This window comes from Erpetoichthys calabaricus, chromosome 2, assembly GCF_900747795.2.
Source record: "Erpetoichthys calabaricus chromosome 2, fErpCal1.3, whole genome shotgun sequence".
Taxonomy (NCBI): Eukaryota; Metazoa; Chordata; class Cladistia; order Polypteriformes; family Polypteridae; genus Erpetoichthys; species Erpetoichthys calabaricus.
In genome coordinates, this window is record NC_041395.2 from 40,992,851 (window position 1) to 41,020,066 (window position 27,216).

Genomic DNA, 27,216 nt, shown 5'->3' on the forward strand with positions numbered 1-27,216 from the left:
GGCACAGTGAAATAATGAAATGAATGAGATTTACTGTGTAGTTTAACGGGAACTGTAGAGGGTTAAATACCATTGAGCCTCCCTAATTTTCACAGTTTTGACAAAAGACGGATACCTTTGTTTAATTGCAGGAGGGTTTTTCCCAGACCAACACAGGTACAGTATATGGGTCAAATGGACTGACAAAGTTGGCCTACTTTCATATGTAATGAATGGGATTTAATGCGATGTTTGATGGAAACCGTAAAGGGTTAAATGTCATTGGGCCTCACGAATTTTCAGTTTTGACAAAAGACGGATACCTTTGTTTAAACCCTATTGGGTTTTGCCCAGCCCTATGAAGGTATATCAGTCATATGGACTGGCAAGGTTGCCATACCCTTCTATCTAATGAATGAGATTAAATGTGAAGCTTGGTATGCACTGTTAAGGGTTCAATGCCATTGCCATTGCCGGACATGTACCTGGGATGTGCCAGGAAGGCTGCCCTACTTTGAGAAAAAATCCAATATGTTTGCAAAAATAACTTGCAACCTGCAAACAGACAGTAGCCAGTCTGGAATTTTAATGCAGGAGTTGTCCAGTATCAAGATGGGAAAAAAAACAAGTTTTGGAAAGCTTTAGGACGTGTTGCTGTCAAAGATAATATTTACTTAGCTTTTTGGTTCAGTAAAACTAATGTTTAGACCTACTGGGTTAAAATGATTGAATATTGTAGCAGCCTGTCTCATTACCTCAGTAAGTAACATTCACAGACAAGTAGCACTCACTCATCCTCTTTTTAAATTCATTGATACAATTAATTAACAACATCATCAGAAAAATGTCATTTGGTGAAAAAGAAAAGTATAACTAGGTATCATCTGCATATGACTAATAATAAATGATTTCTATTGATAATTCCTATGGAAGCAAGAAAGTGAAAACAGTAAAGGTCTGAGTTCTGAGCCCTGCAGGACACCATATTTACTGTCCACTGCCTGAGAGCCCACTGTACCTTTACAGCCCATGTAACTGAACAGAGTAGTCAATAGTTTCACGTAAGTCTAAGAACATAATTCATTTTGAACTACCTTTATCGGAGGACATTAAAATGTCATTTAAAACACAGGTTAGTGCTGTTTCTGTACAGTGTCAGTGTAGACTGGTGATGTATAAGAAGAATAAGTTGAACAGCAACTACTTTTTCAAGTATTTTAGAAAGATATACTATGAAATTGAAATAGGCCTATATCTGTTAAGTGTGTGTAGGTCGGACTCTGATTTTCTTTTATTACCAGTCTGATAACCAACACTTTTTGTGCGTCAGGAATGGTGCCATTCAGTAATGAACTGTTGATAAGGCTAAGAATGGGTGACGCGAGATCCACCATTAAGTTTTTCACCATATTTGTTGGGACTGAGTCTAAGAACAGGTAGTAGGTTACATTTTAGAAATTAAAGTTATGATTTCATTTCTGTTATCAAGTGGTACCTTGAAGGTCATTCTTAGGATAAATAGGAGAAATGATTTATCGTTGCTGCGGTGGGTTGGCACCCTGCCCAGGATTGGTTCCTGCCTTGTGCCCTGTGTTGGCTGGGATTGGCTCCAGCAGACCCCCGTGACCCTGTGTTCGGATTCAGCGGGTTGGAAAATGGATGGATGGATTTATCATTGTAAACTTGAGTGAGTGTGACATTTCTATAAGAAGTTCCTGTTTTTTTCTGGCACATGTGTTGCCTTTTTATAGTTAAAAGTCTTATTCTGTCACTTTTTCAGAGATGGAGCTCAGAGTGACACTTGAAGCCCTTTTTCTGATGGCTGTCTTTCATTTCCCAGGATGTCAACAGGAAGGTGAGGATGACTTCGTATTATTGACACATGTTGATGGTGACCTATCTGTGTTTAATCGTGCAGTAAAATAAAGGTTTATTTCACTGTTTTACAAATTAATTAATTTTCATTAAAATTATATGAAAGGACACAGCAAGGATTGAATCAATTAGTAACTGATCTACCTGTCATAAAAAGTAACTCGAAATTGCAAACAGGTATGATGAGGTGTTGTGTAGTATAATAAAATTATTAAAATACTGTATGGAATTATAATGTGCAGGATTTCCATTTATGTTTGCCAAGTGTTTTAAGTGTCAAATAAAAACAAGAATAGAGATTAGTGGGAATTAGAGGTCAAACATGAATGTATTTCTTATTTCTTCCAGTAGTGACAATATTAAATAAATAAACAAACCATAATATCATGTCTTCTGAATTATTATGGGCCTGTACAGAAATTAGTGCTGGATTTAGAAATGTTTTAATAAATAGATAGATACTTTATTAATCCCAATGGGAAATTCACAAGTAATGCAATTTGTTAGTTTCAGTTCAATGCACTTAAAGGTTAGACAAGGTCATAATCCCAGTTTTTGGGCAGTTGGCATTCATGTTTACTTCTTGGGCAGAGGGGCAGTTGCAGACACACCACCAGCTTATGTTTGTTGGTTGGGTGGCTTAGCCTAAAAAATGATTCCGGTCCTACAACATTTGTGTAATGGCAATCAAGCCTGATACAGGCATTGGGAAGCTGGAACGTTTCATAAATTAGGTAGATATTTAGAATCAAAGATGTCAAAAACCTCAAAAAAAAATATTCAAGGTGTCAGAGGGTTTAAGATGACTGTTTCCTAACAATGACTTGGCAGCTTCAGTGTGAAAGGAGGCAGGGAATATGGCAACCTGTTATAAAGGTAACTTTAATTTGTGAACTATTAACAGTTACCACTTCCAGAAGTTATACATTTCTATCTTTTTTTTCTTCTTGCTCTTCTAAAATTTTCAATTTCTTCTTTAGACACATTTGAAATTATTGTCCCTAATAATCCTGTTGTTGGCGTTGCTGGGAAATCTCTCATCCTCCCGTGCCGCATCTCTCCGACTTTAAGTGCAGTGGACATGGAGATCACTTGGTCAAGAAACTCAGAGCTTATATACGGCTATTCAAGTGGAGCGGAGAAGTTCGATGATCAGTATTGGAAGGGCAGGGTGGGACTGTTCACGGATGAGCTACAAAATGGCAACGTATCTCTGAGGTTACAAGATGTGCGAGTCTCTGATCTGGGCTCATACACCTGCAATGTCCTGACATCGACTTATTTCAGAGATGGAACGTTTGCATTAGATATTGTAGGTGAGCAGAAATAATGTTTTTGGGAAACAGATTAAGCCTTTTGACGCTTTTTAAATTAAATTCTATCTGACCTAACATCAAGAGGACATATTGGGTCTTAAAACGATGTAGTCATGTTATGTAATTAGTGTCTTTTCACCCTTAAAGCAGAGAACCATTTGTGATTTCAGCCTACCAGCTACCAATGAAAGAGCTGTTGTTGTTGATTAAATTATTTTGTGTATTTGGGACATTTCTGAATATACTGCATTGTTTTTAAATGAATGTTTTATTTTAATTCAATGTGTTATTGACTCTGGTCCCAAGTATCCAGGCCTGAATCCCTAGTCACTGTCTGTGTGGAGTTTGCTTGTTCACCCTGTGACCATGTGGTTTTCCTCTCATCCCAAAGACATGAAAGTTTATCTAACTGGAGACTCTAAATTTACCAAGTTTGAGAGTGTGTGTGTTCTGAGATAAACAGGAATCCTATCTAGAAATGATGCTTGCCCTGTGCCTGATACTGCAATGATAGGCTGTTGCTCTTTTTAAAGATGTTGATGAAGAAACAAAACCAGAAAAGAAATGGAAATTCTTGATAGTTTTGTTCATTTATGTATGCAGTAATTTCATAAAAATATGCACTCACTGAAAAAATTATTAGAAACACCTGTACACCTGCGTATTCATTATATTCTCTAATCAGCCAATCACGTAGCAGTATCACAATACATAAAATCCTGCAGATGCAGATTAGGAGCTTCAGTTAATGTTGACATCAAACACTAGAATGAGGGAAAAATGTGATGCAGTGATTTTGACTGTGGCGTGATTGTTTGCACCGGACAGTCTGCTTTGAGGATTTCTGTAACTTGTTTTCTTGTTCAAAAGTCCCCGGCGTTTACTCAGAGTGGTGCAAAAAACATCCAGTGAATGGCAGTTCTGTAAGTAACACCTAATTGATAAGAGAGGCTGGTGTGAGGTGACAGAAAGCTACGGTAACTCAGATAAACTCTCTGTACAATTGTGGGGAGCAGAAAAGCTTTCTGAGTTTACAAAACATTTAGCCTTGAGACAGACGGGCTACACGAGCAGACGAGCACATTTATGTTAGGCAAGAACAGAAAGTTAAGGCTGCAGTGGGCACAGGGTCACCAAAACTAGACAGTTGAATACTTGAGAAATGTTGCCTGGTCTGGTCTGGTGAATTTTGATTTCTGCTAAGGCACATAAATGGTGGGCACCGATAGCATGAATTCATGTACCCAGCCAGCCTAGTGTCAACAGTCCAGTCTGGAGGTGGTGGTGTAATAGTTTGGGGAATTTTTTTCTTAGCACACTTTGGGCTCATAAATTCCAATAAATCATCACTTGAATGACACAGCATATTTAAGATTTGTTGCTGACCTTGTGCATCCCTTCATGGCCACAATTTATCCATCTCCATATGGCTTCTTCCAGCATGATAATGCACCATGTCATAAAGCAATGGGCATCTCAAACTGTTGTTCAAGAACATGGCAATGAGTTTAGTGTTCTTCAGGGGCCTTCCCTTGTCACTGGATCTGAATCCAATAGAAGACCTTTGGGATTTGGTGGAACGGAAGATTTGCGAATGTGTAGCTGAAAAATGTGCAGACATCGTGTGATGCAATCTTGTCAATGTGGACAAAAGTCTGAAAGGAATGTTTCGAACATTTTGTGGAATTCATGTCATGAAGAAGTGGGGCTGTTTTTAAATGGAGACCCTACTAAGTATTGATATAGTGCTCCTAATGATTTGATTAGTGAGTGAATACACACACACACAGACACATATGCGTACACATACAGTATACATATGTATATATATTTCAATAAAACTCTCTGCTTTAATGCTTAAATAATGTTTACTATTTAAGAAAAATGACATATCAGTAGCAGTTGGTGTCTTGACATGACTAGATAGTCTCGTTTCTCTTCATTTCATAATATTTTAGAGTTAAGCCTGCCATTGTAAAAGCACTTTGAGCTACATCATTTGTATGAAAATGTGCTATATAAATAAATATTGTTGTTGTCTTTTGTCTTTATTTCCTCTTTTCTAGGATTTGGAGAGGAGCCTCGTCTTTTTCTGGACAGCCCCCCAGGAAATGAAATTAAATTGAAATGTGAATCACAGGGCTGGTTTCCTAAGCCAGTTTTAAGATGGGGAACACTAATGGGCCAGGACTTAACAACACGTGCTGACACTACGGAGAATGAGGACAAACTCTCCCTGGTTGGAGTGAGCAGCACACTTTGGGTGACTGAGAGGGACAGACATGGAGTCATCTGTGTAATTCAGCACAGTGAAACAAAGTCAAGCATTCAAGCACAGATTGAAATTGACGGTCAGTAATTAATCTGCTGTCCCCGATCTTCCTTCTTATCACAATGTCATGGAAGTACTGAGTGTGTCGTCTACTTTTACTTTGCGTAATGAGGTGTGTGAGATTCTGTTGCTCACCTAATGTTTGCTCCCATGTGTAAACTCGGCCTCTGCTGCTTTGATTTAAGTGACCACAAAGTCTTCACACTTAACTCAATATACATGTTCCATACATCAGAATAAAGGAAAGACATTTCTCTGTCACAATATTTACATCTGGAGAAGAAGTTGTATGTTTGGAATATAAATTTCAGCACATTAAGTTCAATTAAGTTTTTACCAAAAATATACTTCATACTGTACTAGCACAAATGCTGCAGTAAGCTTCTGAACACCATAAAAGTGAGGCGCAGTGTATCAGCAATAGCCAGAAAAAATGGTTATGAAATATCCACAGGTAACAAGTCTATGTTTATTATTTTGAAGTATAAAAAATGACTGTATTATGAAGATGCTTTACTGAAAAAACTAATTGCTAGATATCCAACCGAAGGCCAGTTATTGTTTTTTCAAAATGTATAAATAATTATCATAAAAGAGCTATGTTGTGAGAAGAAATTACAGCAGAATAAAGTTGCACATTCAGTATTTTGCTGATCTCTTTATTTTATACTTTTTTAGATTTTCCTTGTCTGGACAAATTACAAAGTCACAATCATAAAAAGTCCTGTCATTACTCTTCACAACTCAAGTAAACAGTTGGTTATTTCTTTGAGGAGTTTTATTTCATAGTCGATGTCCTCACAAAGCCGTGCGCTCCAGTTAGTGTTAAGCGGGTCACCGCGTGTCGAACTGCAGTGTGTATCAAATGGCTTTAAAATGTCTGTAGTTAAACCCTCATTTGAAATGGACATCAAGAGAGAGATTTACAGTGTGTGGTGTGTAGATCTGTGTTAGCTGAAAATATGTTATTTTTATTGTAGAAAAGATTAAGAGCACATTACAAAGAAAGTGATGTTCACAGGTAGAGAGACAAAATATTAAGAATATTCACAAAATCTTAAATTATGTCAAAGCTTGTTAAAATAATTGGTAGATAATTTATTTAAATAAGTAGATTAACATTAGCCAACTAAATTTTTGTGTAATTAATTTTATAATGTTTTGTTCATTGTGAATGTTCATTTTATAATATATAATTATTTAAGGACATAAACTAAGATGACCCTGAAAATGTGCACATGTAAAGTCAGGAGCTGTCATGGATGTTGATCTGTCCTTACAGTGATAATAGTGAATAATACTGCTTAGTTTTATTTGTGATCTGGAATTATAATTATTTTGTCAATAGAAATTTAAGTGTTCAAAATTATAAAGTTTCTCTCTTGAAACTGTTGCTGGTAAAGTCATTCAAAGCTTATCTTTTCCTTTCTTTCTGAAGATGATTTTTTTAGTCTCGTCTCACCTGGATGGAAGACGTTCTCAATAATTTTAATCCTTTTTGGAGTGGGAATACTGCTGTCTATTCCTGCTGCAATTTTTTTGTTCAAGAAGTCTACAGGTACGTGTCATCGGCTCATCGGTAATGGGGTTTAATTCTGTAGAGTCTTACTTTTAATCACCTCCAGCATTTTTGAAAACAACAGTTAGATTAAAACTGAATAAAAAAATAACCCATAGCTTTATAAGAAAACCACTTCCTAGTGTATGTCTCATTGCTGTCCTGTCAAACTTTTAAAATCTCATTATGCCTCATCGTTTAACCCTGAATCGATTTGCTCCTGCATTTGAAGGATTCTTTTCCTTTTCTGGGCTGCATACATTTGTTGTTTAGAGTTTAACACGGAATATTAATATTTTAGTATTTTAGCAGTTACATTTATCCAAAACAGCTTACAAATGATGTCAACATAATTGAGTGAAGTTTAATTACTTGTCTGTTTTCCATGATTTATTATTTAGTCCCTGAATATGTTTTTTCCACTTGTAGTTCCATATCTTCCTATTTTCTTTTTGTCGGTATAGCAGTGGTCATTGTCTCCTTATATTTTCTTTTTCATGTAGCTGCATTAGTAGGATACAACAAAATGGAGTGCTATGCTGTACAAATTAACATAAATGACATTTAACAGATGTGTCAGCTATTGTTCTCCCACATGGCACAAGATTTGGTCTAAATATGTTTACTCGAGCACAATTTAATATGCTCAAGTATCAGCCAAATCCACTTACAACTCAAATACGTCTAACTGGTCATATAAGTAGAAGTGTGGATGCATCAGCTTGACTGTCGTGATGCTGTATGTTGTCTGCTTTCACATGAAAGGGATTATGAATAACACTGAAATATTTTTGTACTCCATTACATCATGGAATCTCATTTCAAACTCACCCTAAACTCCTCCAACACTTCCAGGACCACTTCGTCACTGTAATCCTTCATCACTTCCGGCCATCACACTGATCTCAGTTTAGCAAAGTGATCTTTCTTAGGTCTACATGGTGCCATGATTTTGTTTTCTTTCTTTGAGAACTTACATTGGACACATACTTGTTCCTAGGTGTTTCTTCCTCCCTTGAAGTTTAAGGTAAAGTGTGCCAGTCATAAATTCAACATCCGATAATTCACTCAGTATACTAAGTGTTTCATATCTGGCTAGTCACCCATTGTAGTGAAAACACATATGTAGTTCTGGGAGAAGGCACACAGAGTTTTCAAGTTCTCTGCCACAAGACTGTCTCATTGTAAATCGCCCGCTGTTCATGGAAGCTGTCGCAGAGTCAATGGGTAAAGTAGAAATCAGATACCAGCAGGCATTGCGAAGTAAGCAGCAAAATCTAACTGCAGTCTAATCTAACTGGATTTGACACATTCAGTCACTTAACCTGCTAAACTGCATTAGGAATTATTGCATCTTCCATCATCACCACTGGAATATTCACTTGATTTGTTCTACCTCAGAGCTCTGGCAACAGCATCTAAATTCACAAATAGTGTCTAATTTGTTGTTAATTAATAGCAATAGATAAAAAAAAGAATAAAGTGTGATTAGTATACTAATGTTATTTATATTGGAATATATCTTCTTTTTTTTGGACTTAGCTTTTAAATTTTGTCATTCCTTTTTTTACAGTAAAAACAGAATCTGAGAAGCAACGTCTTGAATCAGGTAAGTTCAGGTAAAAACACCCAGGCTGCCCTGATATGAGTTTGTGGGACACTGTCTGTGTATAAAAGTCAGATCAATGATCACAGCTGATCTTGTCAAAAATGATAATGAATGTTACTTTATATAAATATATTCTCAATGCATAAAACCTAAATATAATATTAGTAAAAATCTAGCTCTGCTTTCCGGCATTGCCCTACTCAGAAAGTGAAAGGTGGGGAGATAAAAAGAAATCATTGAAATAAAAGCAAATTCTCTTTTATCACATCCCTGTTAAGATCGTGACCACACATTCTAACCCCAAGCCACATTACAAATTATCTGCTAACAAAACTGATTACCCTTAAAGTTGTTGCATTCGGTAAAAGGAGGAGTGATAAGCTGGATTGTCAGGATTTTCTTGATTCCTTCTGAAAAGAAAAACTTAGCAACACTTCAAATCGAGCTTCATTAGTAGCTAAATAGCACAGTGCCACCCCAACATGGGAAGCTGCTCATAAAGTTTTAAACACTTACAGGGCAGCTTGTGTTTGATTCATTCAAGTTATCTTTGTTAACTGTGTTTACAGTTTTGTACATTCTCATTCACATCTTTTCTTTTTTTATTATTAACATTCAATTTTTACATATATATATATATTTGTTCAAATTAATGTTCATGAAAAAATACTGTATATTATGTGTGTTCTACAACAGGACATTTCCATCATTTTTCACTGTCCGTTTTATATTTTCAAGGAAGAAAATTACATAGCACTGTCATAAATGACCAGCACCCTTCATTTGAAACATCCTGTAGCAAGGCGCCATATTGTGTGGACCCCTGTATGTGACAGTTCTGAGGCAACTTGCAGAGCAGCATTTGGCCTTCTGTCATCTCTGCAGGTCTCCATTATAACAGATAATTTAATCATAAATTAATTCATGTTTGACTAAGCTTTCAGATATTTCGGTTTCACTTACCAAGCATGGAAGTGAGTTATCATCATCAGCAGAGTTATCAGGAATATTTTAATACTGAAATTTCCCATCAGAACTGTTTATTCTTTTCCAAAACTGAATTCTTAAGGAACTCAGCCATATGTGTTCATTTTTAGGGCAGGTAATTTGAAAAAATAGCTAAGATTTAGCCCATTTTGTTTTTAAAATGCAACAAAAAGCTGCAGAAGGTAATTGCACCAAGCTAGTCAGTTTCTTTTTTTTATTTTAATCCTTACTTAATGTATAGGCATTCCCAAATTGCTGAATGAAAACATTCTTTTTAGGGTGTTTTTAGTTAGTGTAAAATATGCTATATAAAAGGAAGCCATTAAATTCATAATGAGGATGCATAATTTTTTTAATAAAGTATAGAATTGTTTTCTGGCATTGCCCAGTTCTGTTTGTAAATGTCGCAGTAAATTTTACTTTACAGTTGACTGAAAAAAAGAAATGCAATTTCCAGTAAAGGAAAAATTTTGACTGGAGATGTTGGGCCTTAAAATATCAACTGACAGGAAACAGCAGTCATTTGAAATAGATGAGGTAGCTTGACAGGATGAGAGAAATCATTGAAATAAAAGCAGTTTCTCCTTCATCACATCCCTGTTAAGATTGTGTCCACTCATTCAAAGCCCAAGCCAGATTAGTTTTAAGTGTCATTCACCAATCCGCATTAAAGATACCCTTTGATATCATAGAGGAGGCTCCTAATGGTCGACGATATCTGATATCCTGAGCTTTCCCACTACTTATATCCAGTATGCTGTAAGCATCAGAGGTAACCTATAAAGATGGATTACAAGTTATTAAACCAAGAGAAAACAGAGTACAGATGAGAGGAGAATGGGGTCATCAGAGTAGTCCCTCAAGGGGTCTTTATTTCTGATATACATTAATGAAATATATTCTGATATAGTTAGTAAACTTGTGAAAGTCAAAGTTGGATGAATGGCAGATACTGAGGAGGCAGCAAAAAAGAATTAAAAATGACCTGGACAATCTTCAGAATTGGGAGAATGTTTGGAAAGTTTACTTTAATATTGAAAAGTGCAAAGTGCTACACATTGACAAAAGGAACTTCAATTATAAATTCAATATGGGAATCACTGTCCTACAGGAAATAACTTCTGAAAAGCATTTATGAGTTTAACTTGACATAATGTTTTAATTGTCTAATCAATGTTCAGGTAAAAAGGTAAATAAAATGTTGAATATAAATCAAGAGGCATTATGGTTAGATTATATAATACATTACTGAGACCCCATCTGCAAAAAACAGACATAGCAGCACTTGAAGCTGTGCAGAAGAAAGCAACAAGGTGTATACCAGAATTAAATCTGTTTAATCTCGAGCAGAGCAGAGTACGTGGGGACCTAATCCGGATTTTCAAAATTCTTTAAGGCATTGACAAATTAGATCCAGCAGAATTCTTTCAACTTAACTGTGAACCACATACTTAAAGACACCGGTGTAAATTAAGGGGAAGTGAATTTAGGACAGAATAACCTACCAAGGCATGCTGTTGAAGAAGAAGCCTTGACAACCTTTAAGAAGACTCAGGATGAGATTAGCTAAACAAACAAGCTCGTTGGACTTAACGTTCTCCTCTTGTTTGTTAAACTTCTTATTTTAATTGAATGTACTTTGGACAGACAAAACATAAAGAGATTTTTGATAAATCACAACAATTCTGTATTCACAGTAAAAAAGAAGCTTTGAAAGAAAACAGCATCCCCACTTAGAGACATGAAACAGGCTCAGTATTGTTCTGAGGTTGCTTTAATATCTGTTTGAATATGTGAAGAGCACAATAAAGTCAGAAAACTATTGGGGCATTTTGGGGTGAAACATACAGTCCAGTGTCAGATAGCTGTGTCTCGATTGCAGGGCATGGGTGCTCCAAATGGACAACAACCCAAAATATAACTCAGAAAGCACCCAGTAATGGAGGAAATGAAAATATTGGACCCTTCTTGTTATGAGTCCTTTCTGACTCACATTGAGATCTATGGAGTGAGCTAAACACTGCAGTTGGGATAAGACATCCAGTTAACCTGGGACTACTGAAGAAATGTGAGCCAAACAACCAGTCAAGTAATGTAAAAATCTCGCTAAGAGCTACAGAAAGCACTTGATGGTAGTTATTTTCTCCAAAGGCTGTGCTACAAAATATTACATTTAGGTTACCAATATTTTTGTCCATGCCATTTTCAGTTTGTTAATTATTTAAAAAATGTTCAGTCATAAATCAAAAACTTAGTTTCTGTTCTATTAAATGTGATAATACTTTTTTTAGGTTCAGTTTAATTCAGACAAAAATTAGAGATTTGGTTTTTAAGTGAAAGGATACAGGTTTTTAGCCAAATCATGTTAAACAAAACTTATAGAGGCTTGAAATTTGTTCTTTTAAATATGAGTTAGAACAGCAGTCTTCTTAGTGTTTCCCCAAAGTGCTGCGGCCCCACTTACCAGGGATAGCACTTTATGTGGGAATGGCTCCTCCAACACCAAGGTGACCTCAACTTTAATTATGTAACGGCTGGATCCCTCAGTTTGAATGACTGTGCATTTATAATGAGTGCACTTCAAGTACCCAAATGCAGAGTAGTGATAGATAGATAGATAGATATTTTTATTTTTATAGATGCAACAGAGCTGGGACTAACAAGAGGAATCGACAGCAGGCAGTGGCAGCCTCACTAAGTACTTCCATAGTGAATCCTATCATCAGAGTCCCCAAGAAAATATATAAATGGTTATCACATTGCAAAGAGAGATAAGCTTGCATTTGGAGAAAGTCTGTGGCAGTGAAAAAATGAAAGAACAAGTTTAGAAGCAATGGGGAACATTTGGTGAGGGTGTTATATGGCACTATGACAGCCGCAGTAAGGAGGACCGTACAGGATATTGTAGTTTAGTATTTATGTGTATTGAGCATTCCTTCTGCTAAGTAACTTCTATATGTGAGATTAATGAGCATTTGAAGAGACAGATTAAAAACCTTTTTAATATAGTGTGGTCTTGACATAAATTTTAAATAACTGATCCAATAAAAAACAGTCTGTCCTCTACATATGAACTTGAAGGGAATCGCAAGAGAAAAATTGTAGTGGCATTTAAAAAACATATTTCATTACTTTCATATTATATAGTAGGGAGTTACTATGCTTCAACAGGAAAAAAGAAGAAAAACTTGTTCACAAATTAAGTGAGACTGCCCTGACAGGACAAATGTTAAATGTATAAACTGTAAAGAGTCACAGAAATCAACACCAGTAACAGAGAAACTGAAAACAGATATAAGCTCAGTAAAGGAGTGAACACACTCGGGGTTTTTAACAGTTTCTAATAGTAACTGGTGGACAGAAGTGGGTCTCATTGTGTCATTTTTCACACTCATTTTTTTTTCTTTTTGCAGAGAATGATGAACTACGGAAAGAAATAAGTAAGAAAGAACTCTTTATAATAAATTATATCGAGTGTCATGAGGTGCCTGCATGACAGCTAAACTCTTTTTATTATACACTTTTAATTAATTTTTTTAATTAATTTCCCATTGGGATTAATAAAGTATCTATCTATCTATCTATCTATCTAATTATTTAGAACATTACTCATTTGTTTTTTGACAACTTTTAACACCACCCTGTTTAAATAAATTTAGTCTCATCTTTGAAAAGTGCGGTCGATTTGCTTGTTATCTCTCTAAATGAGAGATTAATCAGCACCTCTAGCAAATCTTCTGATTCTTACAGAATGTGCACTTTGGCAGTCGGACAGATATATCCATGTCTTATCAATTTAACTGGGGCTCCTCCTGATCCTGTATCAGAATAAGCAAGTGCAGACAATTATATTAAAAAATCTCATATTCTTCAAGGAAAGTAGCACAATATAAAATCTCCCAGTGTGTTTTGGAATAGCAGCTTCATACCTGTAAGTTAGAAAACATAAATACACAACTACATCACCAAATGTTATAGCAAACACTTGCATTTCACATCAGTAATGTGTAACGTATGCCTTCTGTTATAAACTGAAGGAGACTCTTGTGCATCATCCTCAAATGCAAATAATGTCCAGAAGAAGAAAAGTATCAAAAGAAAAGGGTTTTATTAATAAAGCAGGTGAACAACCAAACCAAATATCCAATAAACATATAGGGATTAAAAATAACAAGAACCTAAGGATTCTTACCTCTTATTCCTTGCTTAGCTCACCTCTAGCCTCTTTACCTGAGCATTTAGCAATGACCCCCCCCCCCCAACACCATATGCTGAATGCTGGGGTTTCTTAAACATGGATCTGGAAACCCTTTAGGGTACGCCTGTACAAGAGCTTCTGAGTTAAATGGCCAGAACTTAAAGGTCTGCAGGCACCCCAGTGGAGCTCCTCCTAGTGGCACTTTGATTCCCTGCAGGCTCCCCATACCACTGTCAGTCCTGTCAGTCTAACTCCAGTAACAGCAGTGGCCAGGCGGACATTTACATGGGTAGCATATCTATTGTTACCTGTCCCACTTTCACACTATGTAATACTCATCTCAGTAGAATTACTGATGTTTTTAATGTTTCTTTCACTGCTAATAAAATGAGATCAGAACTTTTCAGTCTTCTGTAAGTGTGGATTTTTTATTTTTCTTACCAGAATGGTTAGTTTTGTTGTGTGTGATGTTAGACTGTTAATTCTTCCAGCACTGAAGAATCTTGGTTTTATATTGTCATTCAAATGTCTAAGCCCTTCACACTTTGCATGGATGCATTTTACTGTTCTAAAATTTGAGATATTTGTCTGTCTAGCAGTAAAGTTAGAGACATGAACTCATATGAGCTGGGGTGTTACATAAAGCTTATTGATAGTTGTTTTAGGAAATGTGCCATATGATTTTGTTTTTGTCCTTCACAATTTTGCATATCGCAATATAATACAATAGCCTGAATTGGATTACGTTTGTCTGAGAATATTTTATTGGACTAAAAATACTAGAAAACATTTCACTAACATAAATTGTTTCTGTTTGGTATGTTCTTATTCACTGGCACCATGATGGTAATGTATGTCCTCATCTGTTATATGTACTCATCATAATTCTAACTTCATCAGCAAGTTTTAAATCGGCACGGTGGCGCAGTGGTAGCGCTGCTGCCTCACAGTAAGGAGACCTGGGTTCGCTTCCCGGGTCCTCCCTGTGTGGAGTTTGCATGTTCTCCCCGTGTCTGCGTGAGTTTCCTCCCACAGTCCAAAGACATGCAGGTTAGATGCATTGGCGATCCTAAATTGTTCCTAGTGTAGGTGTGTGTGTGTGTGTGCGCCCTGCCCGGAATTTGTTCCTGCCTTGTGCCCTGTTGGCTCCAGAAGACCCCTGTGACCCTGTGTTAGGATATAGCGAGTTGGAAAATGACTGACTGTCTGGCTTCAGTAATCCATGTGTTAGTTATTTGTAATAAAAAATGTATAGCATGCATTTTAAGTGCATAACTAAAATTGAGATTCCAAGAGTTCTGATCGAAGTACTTTTTACCAGTTTAATGTTTCCTCTCTGTTAATTAGTTTCTCTTTTTGTTTCTCCCTCCAGAGTCTACTGGCTACATCTTCAAATCAGGTGTGTTCATGTGTGTCACGTCATGGCCCGTCATGTCTGTCCAGTATTTTTTCATGACCAACCAGAGACTGTTGTTAAATGTAGCGTCAGAGGTAAGGGTAGACTCTGTCTACTCTCATATCACATTATCTTGTGCTTGTGATGGTCAGTTTATAAGAACACAATAAACACTTAAAAAAATGTCCATTCAACTCATCATAGCTTAATTAAAGCCATATTTGCCTGTGTATCCAAACAATATATCATTCTGAGATTTGTAATCTTTTTGGCGATGCTTCTCATGATTTTTGGAATGTGTAGATTCTGTTTGTATATTTATTTTTATACATATTTGGATTTTCTGAGGTATTAAAATATATTTTATTATGATTTTCATGACGTCACCACAGTGCAGTTTCACGCTGTCATTTGTATGGTGTGCCCCAGCACTTTTGTATGTGTTGATTTTATTGTTTCTGGTTGGCAGATCCATTGCCAGTCATGTGACTCAGGAGATCACTTGATGTATTATTTCTTTGCTGCTTGCTTATATGACAATAAACACCTCATTAGATGTTTAGTGAAGGCTGTCTCCATCCTCAGCTCCAGTTTTCCATGACTCCATCCATGTGGCTCCAATGATATTTTGTTTTATGCCATGTCTCCTGTCTACACATTCATGTCTCCAGCTCTGCCTCACACCATTCAGTTGGGGTCAAAGGTAACAGCAGCTGCACTCACCTTTCCCATCTGCGTGAGTGTGAGCAAGCCAGGACACTTCCTAAGAATAACAATGGCCAAGTACCCAGGCCAACAGATATAAGAAATAGAGCAGGTCTTGTAAGCTGTGCTCTTTAAGAGCTTCATCATCTCTGTCTCTCTCTTTTTCACAAAACATTCCGACACACACACACACACACATAAACCCTCCGCTTGGCTTCTAAGGGTGGCTTGTCCCATTTGACAGCATCTCTTTCTCTCAGGTCAATGTGGTCACACACCATTGCACTGCAATATTATTTATTTTTGCCCCAGTGTGTTAAACATTTATACGTTGAAAAATACATTTTCTCTCTTACAACAGCAGGAAAAACTAAATTAGGTATTGCAATTCACAAGCAACGTTTTGAGAAGAATTATTAACTTTTATTGTGGGGTCACTGAGCAAAGGAGTAGCATTTGTCCTAATCTTGAAACTAAGCAAAATTTCCAGTCTGTGTTAAGAGTTAGAGTGGCCATGTACAATAATTAAAAATCTTTTGATTGCTGTTTGGAAGTATGTGTGTGTATAAACAACAAGGATTTTTCAGCCCTAATTGAGGTTGAGGGAGCAGAATATTTCACTAGTACAGTTTTGAATCAACTGCAAGTTTTATGTTAAGGACTAGGACCTCCTGGTAATGGATTGTTAACATTTTTTTAATATGTGTTTTGAAAACTCTTACTTTTTTGGTTATCAGAGAAATTCCTTTCATCTTATTTTACAATTTATGTTGCGTATGTTCTTTATTATCAGCACCACCTTGTACCTTAACAACTACATTGCCACATTGACAGTGATAGGTGTAAAGCTGTTCATTGAGCAGTTTTGCTTCAAGGAAATCCCATGATATTAGACTGAGCTTGTTAACAACAGATACTAGTTGAAAGAGAACAAGTACTATAAATTTGTAAAGTTGCAGAACCATTTAAGCATGAGAATTAAGCAGAAATAGATACTCAGTGCAAAAGGGTCATCTGTATGCTCATTACAAGGGTCTTTGAATAGATTTTAGTCTGTCATTCTTAGAACAGTTGATAAAACATAATTTTGCACATGTCTTGCCAGTAGATAGATAGATAGATAGATAGATAGATAGATACTTTATTAATCCCGATGGGAAATTCACAATATAAATATATAAAATATAAATATAATATAAAATACAATATAAATATATAAAATATAAATATAATATAAAATATACAACAACAGCATGCATTTCTATATTTATACAGCCATATAGTGCAAAGTGCTTCACAAATCATAAACAGTTGTGGACCATCAGGGGGGCGTACCAGCCACACTACCCAACACAGACAGGCAGACACCAATAATGTCCAGCACATGTTTTTCTTTAAGTGGGACAGCGCTTTTTCTTCACTCCCCACTACAGAGCACAGTACAAAAGTACCAGCACACAATGCTCTCAGTCTCTTCTTTCTCCTTCCTTTCTCTGTTTCTTTGCTGCCTCCATTCTTCTTGGAGTGAGGCGGCTCCTTTTATTCAGTTCCTGGGAGTGCTGCAGGTGCCTCATTAGTATTACCTGGAATCACTCCTAGGTGTGGTGGAAGTTCACTGTAGGGTATTGCAGCTCCCCCTGGTGGCCCCCATGGAAGCCAACAGGGATGTACCAGACTCCAAATCCCAGCATGCCCTGCAGGAATTGGTGGTGCCACACCCGCCCAGGAGGGCTGCCCTCTAGTGTCCCAGGGGAGGTATTGCCTCGAAGATGCTCTCTCCCCCCAGTCCTCCCATTCTTCTGGCATTCCAGCCGGGTAATGGCCGAGGTCGCCCGTCACACAGTAAAAACAAAATGTTAAAATGTGCAAAACAGACATTGGACAGTAGATTTCTGGGTGATTCTAAACTTTCACCTTCATTTCACACCTGCAGATAACACTGATATTTAACGTGTATTTAAGGAAGTGGCCAGCTGAGGAAATGTAAGACGTTTCTTTCTCAAACTGCATACTCTGATGTTTTTTTAACGCCTGTACAGTTGTGCATTTGAGCCTCTGGCTTTTTTCTCTCCTGGTTTGACCCATTGTGCACAACTCTACTTTGAAGAGATTAGTGAACACCATTGTATACAATCTTCAGTTTCTTTGTAATCTACTGCATGGAATAACCTTCATTTTGCAACAAAATAATTGATTAATGTGTTTCTTGGGAAAGTTTTCATTTTGGCCTTTTTTTAACCCAGAATTGAAATTTAGGAATCACAGTACCTTGCAAGGAAAGGATAAAAGATCAGTCCTTGATGCACATGAATGGTGTGCCTTTGTGTTATTTTTAATTCATTTACTGTTGCATCCTTGTGAACAGTGCTTAGGGGGCTAATGTCTTTCTTGTCCTTCTATTTGATTGCAAACATTTGGACTTCTTGCCATGGTGAACCACCAGGTATGTCATGGCAGTTTGGTCATACAGTGCCATATGCATCAGTGTCACTATCTGCGTCAGCGTTTGATGTCCAGTTCACACTGTCATCATTATTGCTTGATTTAATAAGTGGTTTATTTTCAGTTTGTTTAAAACTGTCTCTATAGCTTTTCTTTTTTACAAGGGGGCTCCGCCCCCTGCTCACTTTGCTCGCCTACCCCCGGCGTTGGGTATCCTGAAATACATTAGTCGAGCTCGTTCGTTTTGGAGCCGTGCCCGCTTTGCCCGCGGCATTTCAGACGCGCGTTGTAGGCGCCTGCGTTCATTGATCTTATCCAGGTGGGCTCGTGTTTGTATCGTTGAGCTGTATTGTGTTTGAATTTGGTGTAAAGCGTTCAGCGGTTTGTACAATCCCAAGCAGCACATTATTCCTAACTTCACTCCGCAGTAGTGCCACTCACAATATGGCGGTGACGCCTGCGCATTCACTCTGCAGTAGTGCCACTCACATTATGACGGTGACGCCTGCGCCTCCCGTACTATCTTTGTGGACCTGTGGGGCCTCCATAGCCTCTCACGTTTGACTCTGGGATGCAGCGCAGAATTCTCTTTTGCGTGTGGCTGTGTCGTTAGTCGTTAGCTATGGGCGCGTTGTTGCTTCATTTCTCATTCACGTTAGTTGTGCTCTTTCATTCTTGGGCCGTGACTCCTTCGTTCGCGGTGGATAAGACTTTGCTTGCGGTTTATGAGACGCGCGTCTGTGCAGTACGTCTCATGGTCCCATCGCCATGTCCCTGCTTCCATATCCAGTTTATTCTCGGTTAGTAATATGGATGCCATTATGTTTTTGTTTTGTTGAACTTCTGCCTTGTTCATGAATACTGATGAGTTACTATTGAGTGTCAAAACACGTAAAAAATTCATGACAATACTTTCCCCAGTATTATTCGTGCTTAAAGCTTCATGTCTCATCAAAACAAATTAACATGAGTAGGCCTCTGTAATTTACAAAGAATTTGTAGCTCGAGAGGCACTCCAGGTTAACACAAAGAAGGTTAAATCTGTATATGTTGTGTTTAAATTTTCACTTTGCATTTCTTTAACATTAGCATGTGACTGACTGTACAAAGTGGTCTGATGGAGGTGCCTCAAAGCCCCAAACTCAAACACACAAGCCCTGGGTGTAAGAGACCTTTAATTTTAAGAAACACCATCATACAGGATTTTTTTCTACTACTTTTCTCTTGCTTCTTTCCTTCCTTCCTTCCCTCACTCCTCCCAGGCAAGCATTTCTGGGTCTCAAACCCTCATCAGCATCCTCTAGCGGCATCCAAGGATCACAGCAGGGCTGTCCATTGGAACTACAGCTCCCATGTAGCCCTGTGGGTGTCCAAATGTGCTGCCACCCAGAGTACTGAGGTTACACATGTTCCCACTGTCACCCATAAGCTATAATGGCCTTCATGCCAGGTAAGGAAACAGCATCCACCCTGGCCAGGATGCCAGCTTGACCTTCCCTACTATGCCAATAAAAACAGCTGGGGGTAATTCACCTGGGCTTTTAAATGAATCCCTGATTCCTCTCTCATGCTAAAGACATTCATTTTAGGTTTGAATGTCTGACTGACTGTGTGAGATAGTGGCAAGAAATAAACTGGCAGTTCACCCTGGGAATGGCTTTGGTGCCTAATGACTCCGTATCTAGATATTCAGTATTGGATTAATGTTCTAACGCTGATTAATAGTGCAGCTTCTTCTGTCTTATGACTGGTGTTAGGAAATGCCTATCATATGTCATTCAATATTAGAAAAATATGTTTTTAGTACTTTTGTTCCATCTTTGTTTTAGATTGTTAACCTCATGTATATTCTCATCTGTCCATTTGAAAATAGTGAGTTTTTGGATAAAGTAGGTTTGAGATTGTTGTGTCATGTTATATACTCATCATATTCTTTATTCTTTGCTCTTAAAGTAAAATACTAAAAAAACTGTTCAGGTGGTAGAACGTTTCCCTGTTAATAATATTTTTCAGTCGATATTTTAGTCTTACAGGTGCCCTGCAGAACGGTGATCAGCACTGCTGTCTTGTAGCTCCAGTAGACTGAGTGTGAATCTGAGCCTTGACGCTGTCTGTGTGAGATCTGCATACATTTTACTTGTCCCCCCACATCCCAAAGAAGTGCATGTTGGGTTGACTGCTGATGTTAAACTCTCCATTTTAAGTGGTGTGGAGCTCCTTACTGGTTTCTGTAATATGCTTGAAGCTGTGTAAACAGGTTTAGATCATCAGCTACTGGAGTTATTTTTTACTTTAACTGCTGAGCACATACATTTTAATGCCTCATATGTAATGTTGTTCATTTTCTGTTTGTTCAGGGATATCCATATTTTCTGAAGGTGCTTTGTAATTATTTCTCATCTGTACCTATATTTAAACGTTAATTTTAGCCAATTTCTTAAAAACAGATTTACACATTACCTTTATGAAATTACATTTCATACTATTTAACTTTGCCAAAAGCTATGAACTTATATGTGAAAATGAAATTAAAGTATATTTGGTTAACTCATTATCTTCCTTTTAATGGTTTCTGTTATGATTATTTCCATCCCATATATTCATCACTCCTTCTGAGATCATTTCAATTTATTGCTGAGCATGTGAAATAACTCATGGAGAGAACAGTGGTTGGCATTGCTGCTTCATGGATCCAGCATCCTTCGTTTGAATCCCATGCACAGTTGTTGTCTCTCATGTCCCCAAAGACACCCAGGATATGCCAGTTAGTAACTCTAAACTGCGTCCAGTGTGAGTACAAGAACATCATTTATTTATAGAGCACATTTTCATAGAAATGATATAGCTCAAAGTGCTTTACAAGAAGAAGACAGAAAAGGTTCTAAAAAAAAATAAAAATATAAAAATAAAAATAAGATTAGGCAATACTAAGTAACAAAGAATAAAATAAGGTCTGAAGGCCAGGAGGACAGAAAAAAACAAAATCTGCAGGGGTTCCAAGGCCACGAGACCACCCAGCCCCAAGTGGCCATTCTACCTAACATCAATGATGTAAATCAGTCCTCCTGGGTCCAGTGTGAGGAGATCCTACAGTCGCCTTGTTTTCTGCTTTGAGTCAAATGCAAAAATAATAACCAAATTATTTACACAAATGAAGATTATGATAAACAACGCCAGAATGCAAGATAACATGTATCAACAATAGAGAAATCTTACTAGACACAGCTGTGAAGAGCCAAAGAAACAAAAGGCTAATAAAGAACAGTCAGAGCTTTCCTAACTGGGTGTTGTAATGTGGCTTGAGGTGTGTTGTGAATGTACTGCTCTGATTTGATTTATATTTTTAATTTCAAATTTGGAACAAACCTATCTACAGTAGGGCTGTCAAATCAACCAAATGTTAAGGTTTTAAATGCTCATATTAAAAATAATTATCTCTTCAAATGTATTTCAAACATACTTTAAATATTCTGAGCGCTGCATTTACATTTATACCATATGTGCTTTGTTTATATTTTGTATTATTAATTTTCTTTACTTACATAATGTTTTGCGTAAAATAAGTAGATAAAACTGCAGCTTTCAAAAAATGTGACACTTAAAAACAGCCTTTCATTAAAGCAGGATTATCAGTGCACACAAAGTCACAAAATTAAAAAAGCAAGGATGGGAAACAGTTCACACACACTAAAACAAAAAAGAAATTGTGATTATATAAATAAGTCAAATGTAATTAAAAAAAGGACATGTAGCCATTGAACAACACATTATCTGTCCAGGATCCTACCCATCTTGACACTTTGCAGACCAGGATGTGATTTTAACGCTTCAGACAGGAGCTGACACTTAATGAATAACAAACAGCTCTAAACTCATTTTCTCTTTTTTCCCATTTTTATTTACACTGAAAAGAAATAAAGGTGAAGCTTAGTAATTCATTTTCATTGGCTGTCAAGCTAGCAGCTGGCTTAGATGCAGATTGTGTTATTGGCTGACATTGCCACATTAGCATTACTGACATTAAAAAAGCTCGTTAAAATTGTAACTTTAAAGCCATTATAATAAAAAAGGAAAGTCAGACAGGCAGAAAGTTTACAAATACACCATAAAGAAATGCAAGTGAACCGGCATCACATTTCACCTAACATCCAAGAAATTGGTAAAACTCACTAGTCATATGCAAGTCACTAACTGCAGAGCATCTTTAAATGTAAAATCAAAATATCTACTCCATTTCTAAAATCTATCTAACCTTGTAATAAAGGACAAAACAAGAATAAAAAGAGTTGGGGTTCCAGAGTAATCCCCGCATATTAAAGTTGGCAAAATGAAATAAATACGAGAAGTCTTTCTCTAGCATGAGTCACCAAGGTGACTGAAGGTGGCAGATGCGGTGGTTTTCAGTGCGTCAGACAGGAAGAGGTGGGCTCAGCAGACCTGAGGAGACGTGACCTCACAGGATTGCACCTGTCAATCATTCTGCAACAGCAAAACAAGGAGAGGTGTTAGTTGACAGCGCCAACCCCTGGCTAATAGAAGAATTACCTTTCGCTAAGCCTCAGAGTTGTTTCCCATTTGTATTTGTATGTAAATAAACACAAGCCTATTATATGGGAAGGGTGTACAGCAGAAATTTGGAACACCATGGGGTACAAGTCACACATAAGAAAAGTTTGTAAAGTACTGGGTTAGCCATTTATCTCAGGCATGGCAGACAAAAACAGTGTACGTACTTTCTGTTATTGTGCTTGTAATTGGTAAGTGGAGTCAGGAATGTTTTGTAGGTGCTCACATTCCCCCTTCCGTTGTGGAGTCCTGTGGTAAAATTTAACAGTTCGTACAAACATTAATACAAATTGTAAAATGACATCCTGTAGGTAAAAAATGTATTATCCCTGCTATATGTAGAAATGGCAGTTATCTGCTTGATTCTTTCGAGGTGCTTGGATTTGAGGGCCTGAATGAGGTCCATGGGTGACCAATTCTCTCACTCTGGAGCTGCTTTTAAAAATATTAGCTTCACTGTGGAGCGCGATAACAAAAATAACAGAAATAACAGTGTGTGCCATTTTCAGTGAATGAAAATCTGTCTAGTGGTTTTTAATTCTATTAGTATTACTTTTTGCTTTATTTTTTGATGAAAAATTGCAAACTAAATTTTATAGATGAATTGAAATCATTAATGATAAATGCGTTAATTGACCAATTGAAAGAGATTTAAAATAAACACTTAAAGAAGTATAATAAACAGAAGTAGAATTCATATGTTTAATACAGTAATATGAGTTTCATGGTAATTCTATAAATCAACATGAATATATTCTTTGCAATTCATTGTATTACTTTATTATAAGATAGATACAGTAAGTCAGCCTTTTACTTTTCAGTTTGTCAACATCTTGTTAGAGAGATCCATGAACTTTAGTTAAAAGGCATAACAAATTAGACCAGCCGATGACTGACACAGTTAAAACCCTTCACATAACTGTGTATTTCCTGGCAATATTTCACAGTTTTAGCAATTGAATTGTTCACCTTTATTAGGTAAGGTGACTGCAGATTATGTCACATAGAAGGTTTATTGGTCTTGTGTGAAAATATGCAGTGGCTCATTTTTCAAAAGGCAAATTAACGCAGTTTCATTCCATCATAACACAGGCAGTGTTCAGTTTGTGTACCTAGGGAAAGCATTAGTGGCATAAAGTACTCAGAACATATGTAGTAACTTTGTACAAAGATCATAAAGGTAATGAAATCCAAAGGGATGAGCAAAGGGAGTGCTTGAGCTTGAGTCTGGACATGAGTAAAGGAGGAACAATAGCAGTGGATGGTGAGAGGAAGCACTTTATGGGACAGTCAGCATGTAGGTAGGCACTGTCAGCTGGATTGGTCACTGCCTTGGAAAAGCCACCATGGACAGGCGTAGTTGTGGTACTTTGCTCTCATATTCATGCCATGTGAATAAAAGGGCCTGATGTCTGGGCCTGAAAGTGAAAACCCTTGGCAGGAACCTGTGATATCAAATCAGTGGAACATTCTAGAATGTCCATCTCTTCTCTTTTTTAAAGCTTAAATTGAGTCTCAGGGTGAGCTGGAGAAAAAACAGTTCTTGGGTGAGACTCATGGCTGAGTTTTCTTTTAATTTGTGCTTTTATTTTCTCCTGTTCTCAGTTTTTCAAAATTCAGACTTCCTGACGGAGAGTAATAAAAACAAATAAAACTGGGGAGAGCATTCAGTTGTAGGTCATTTTATCATCTAACCCCTAATCTTCTATTTTTTTCAGAATGGGAGATAATTCGTAAAGCAACTGGTGAGTACTTATGTTTTAAGTTATAAAATGCAAAAAAATTGTAAATAATCATCAAAGTTGAAAAACTCAAGTGAGCTAAGCCTGGAGTTTATATGTGAGTACATCTTGTGTGGCTTCTCTGTCTGTTTTATTATTGAGTACATTTGTCCTGTGACTGCCACACACAGCATATATTGAAGGAGCTCAGGGGGTCAACATCTATCAATTGTGTTTTTCAAAGGAGTTACAATTCTGAACAAACTTTATTACAATAATAATTTAAATCCCCATGACCATGGGGCAAGATTTCCATCAAAAGTATCTATCTGCCCAGTCAATTGTAGGATTTATCACCTTGTGATTGTCCATTAATTCACACTGACCCTTCCACTCTCATCTCTCTACAGCTCATGTGACTCTGGACCCTGAAACTGCACACCCCATCCTTGTTGTGTCTGCAGATGGTCGTCATGTACAAAATCAACATAAAGATCAGAATGTCCCTGACACTCCACTCAGGTTTGACACCTGGTACTTTGTCCTGGGGAGGGAGAGTTTCACCTCAGGACAGCACTACTGGGAGGTGGATGTGAAGGAGAGGGCTGACTGGTGGTTGGGTGTCGTCAGTGAGTCTGCACAGAGAAAAGGACGAGTGAGTCTGAAACCACAGTCAGGATACTGGATTGTGAGGCTGAATAGTGGTGAGCTGACTGCACTGACTGACCCTGAGACCCCACTGCGATTGAGAGCGATACCCCAGAAGGTGGGGGTGTACCTGGATTGTGATGAGGGGCGCCTCTCATTTTACAGTGTGGAGGACCGCTGGCACATCTACACCTTCAATGGAGGCGTCACTGGGAAACTGTACCCGCTGTTTGATCCTGGAGTTGAAGGAGAGGAGCTGAAGATCCTGCAACCTGGAGATGAAACAAACCACTCTGACCAGCATAAGGAAGTTGTCTAATTGTGCTCGAGATTATTCTCTAAATTGAACTGCTTCAAATTGTACACTTACAATTCTTGTAGATTAGTCATTTTTCTCAGCATTTTCCATAAAAATAACAAAAACGTTAAGATGTTTTGAAAGGTTAACTGTGATATTTCTGGTGCTGACACTATTAAATACACACTATGAACTTTTGATTATTTGTTTTGTGTTCAAATTTTAGATTTTTGTGGTTGAGAACCAGATATGTGACAGGAGAAAGCTTACAGTCAACCCAGAATCTGGAGGAAAGTAATGTCATGAAAATAATATATTTTAATGTATTATAAGAATTTGATATAGAATACAACATAAGGTTTTATACAATAAGGCCAATATAATTACCTTGAACATGTGACTCAGGTGCTAATGCCAAATATCTTATAGCTCTAAGAGCTTGGCTTCAGTTCCTGGTTCTGATACTGTTGAGAATTTTGATCAAGGATCAATGTGCTGCATGATTAGTTTTTGTGCTCTTAGTTATGAAAAGTTTAGGCCTGAAACAACTTTAAAAGGACACCATTTATTTTGTTAGAGAGGCCTCCTGCCTGCCTGTCCTTCTTACTTGCCTTGTTTTGAGTTTCTGTTAGTCGAGCTATGAGACAAGGTCATCAGGCTCTCTGAAGAAGCAAGCAGGCAAACTTTGTTTTGAGAAATGCAGGAGCAGAGCCTTTTTACTGATAGAAGACCAAACAAACTTCATGCAAGGCCTTTGCCTGTGTGAGTAAAGGGCAAGCTCTTAAGCTAGCGTATAAAGCATATAAGCAATTAAATGGCATTTAGAAGCATTAGAGCTCATCAATACCTTAGGCAATAAAATTAAAACACAATGTATTATGATATTAGTTAGTTTGAACACTATAGGGGCTTAAGAGTTGATTGTTGAAAGTTAGGGGACTTTTTCCTGAACATGTGCCGTGATGTAAGCAGTAGCCTGGCCTCTGTCAAACCACTGGGTAGCTGTGTGCCATGACGTAACAGTGCTGCTGTCTGCATTCATGGGCTTTTATATTAGCACGCACGTATATATTTTACAGTAGCGTTTAAGTTTATATGGCAATGTTTCTTTATACAGCTTAGTGATAATAATAATAATAATAAGATATAGTAGCACATATGAGTGAGCTTAAAGAAGCAATGCCAGCTGTGCAGAACTCTTCAATGAATGCATGGATAATGTCACTTCACTGCAGGGAACACAAGGTAAGCCACCTGCCTTTTAAAACATCTCAGGCCTGTTCAGCACAGCGAGAAAGCAAATTCTGAAGCTCCTCTTACTCTGGCCAAACCACAGAGCAATGGCTGACTGTGCTGAAATCTGGGGCCAAGATCCTTAGGTATTCCAGTAATCCAGAGACAGAGAAGTCTACTTGATGGGCAAGATTATTAGCATATATCTGAGCAAAAAGAAGCAAAAAAGAAAAACAGTGACACTGAAATAATCCAATCATTATTTTTTAAACATCTTTCCCTATTTTTAGGAGGCTGCATGGTATACTTGGCACAGTGAAGGAAACAACGGGAAATGCAATGACAGTCAATCA

General features: G+C 37.3%; 1 protein-coding gene across 10 annotated transcripts in view; it reads left to right on the forward strand.

The window, feature by feature from the left end:
• Positions 1-27,216, forward strand: part of LOC114643144 (butyrophilin subfamily 1 member A1-like) — a 186,586-nt gene that overhangs the window by 101,642 nt on the left and 57,728 nt on the right. For 7 of the 10 annotated variants that reach the window (XM_051922314.1, XM_051922311.1, XM_051922309.1 and 4 more), the window contains exons 2-10: positions 1,760-1,834; positions 2,835-3,170; positions 5,237-5,521; positions 6,941-7,060; positions 8,634-8,669; positions 13,070-13,096; positions 15,227-15,253; positions 24,682-24,708; positions 25,095-25,828. In XM_051922314.1, the coding sequence (XP_051778274.1) occupies positions 1,762-1,834; positions 2,835-3,170; positions 5,237-5,521; positions 6,941-7,060; positions 8,634-8,669; positions 13,070-13,096; positions 15,227-15,253; positions 24,682-24,708; positions 25,095-25,651 (1,488 nt within the window). In that variant the 5' untranslated portion in view covers positions 1,760-1,761 and the 3' untranslated portion in view covers positions 25,652-25,828. Of the gene's footprint in view, positions 1-1,759; positions 1,835-2,834; positions 3,171-5,236; positions 5,522-6,940; positions 7,061-8,633; positions 8,670-13,069; positions 13,097-15,226; positions 15,254-24,681; positions 24,709-25,094; positions 25,829-27,216 lie in introns of those variants that run through there. The other 3 variants (XM_051922315.1, XM_051922316.1, XM_051922307.1) reach the window with 2 other exon arrangements.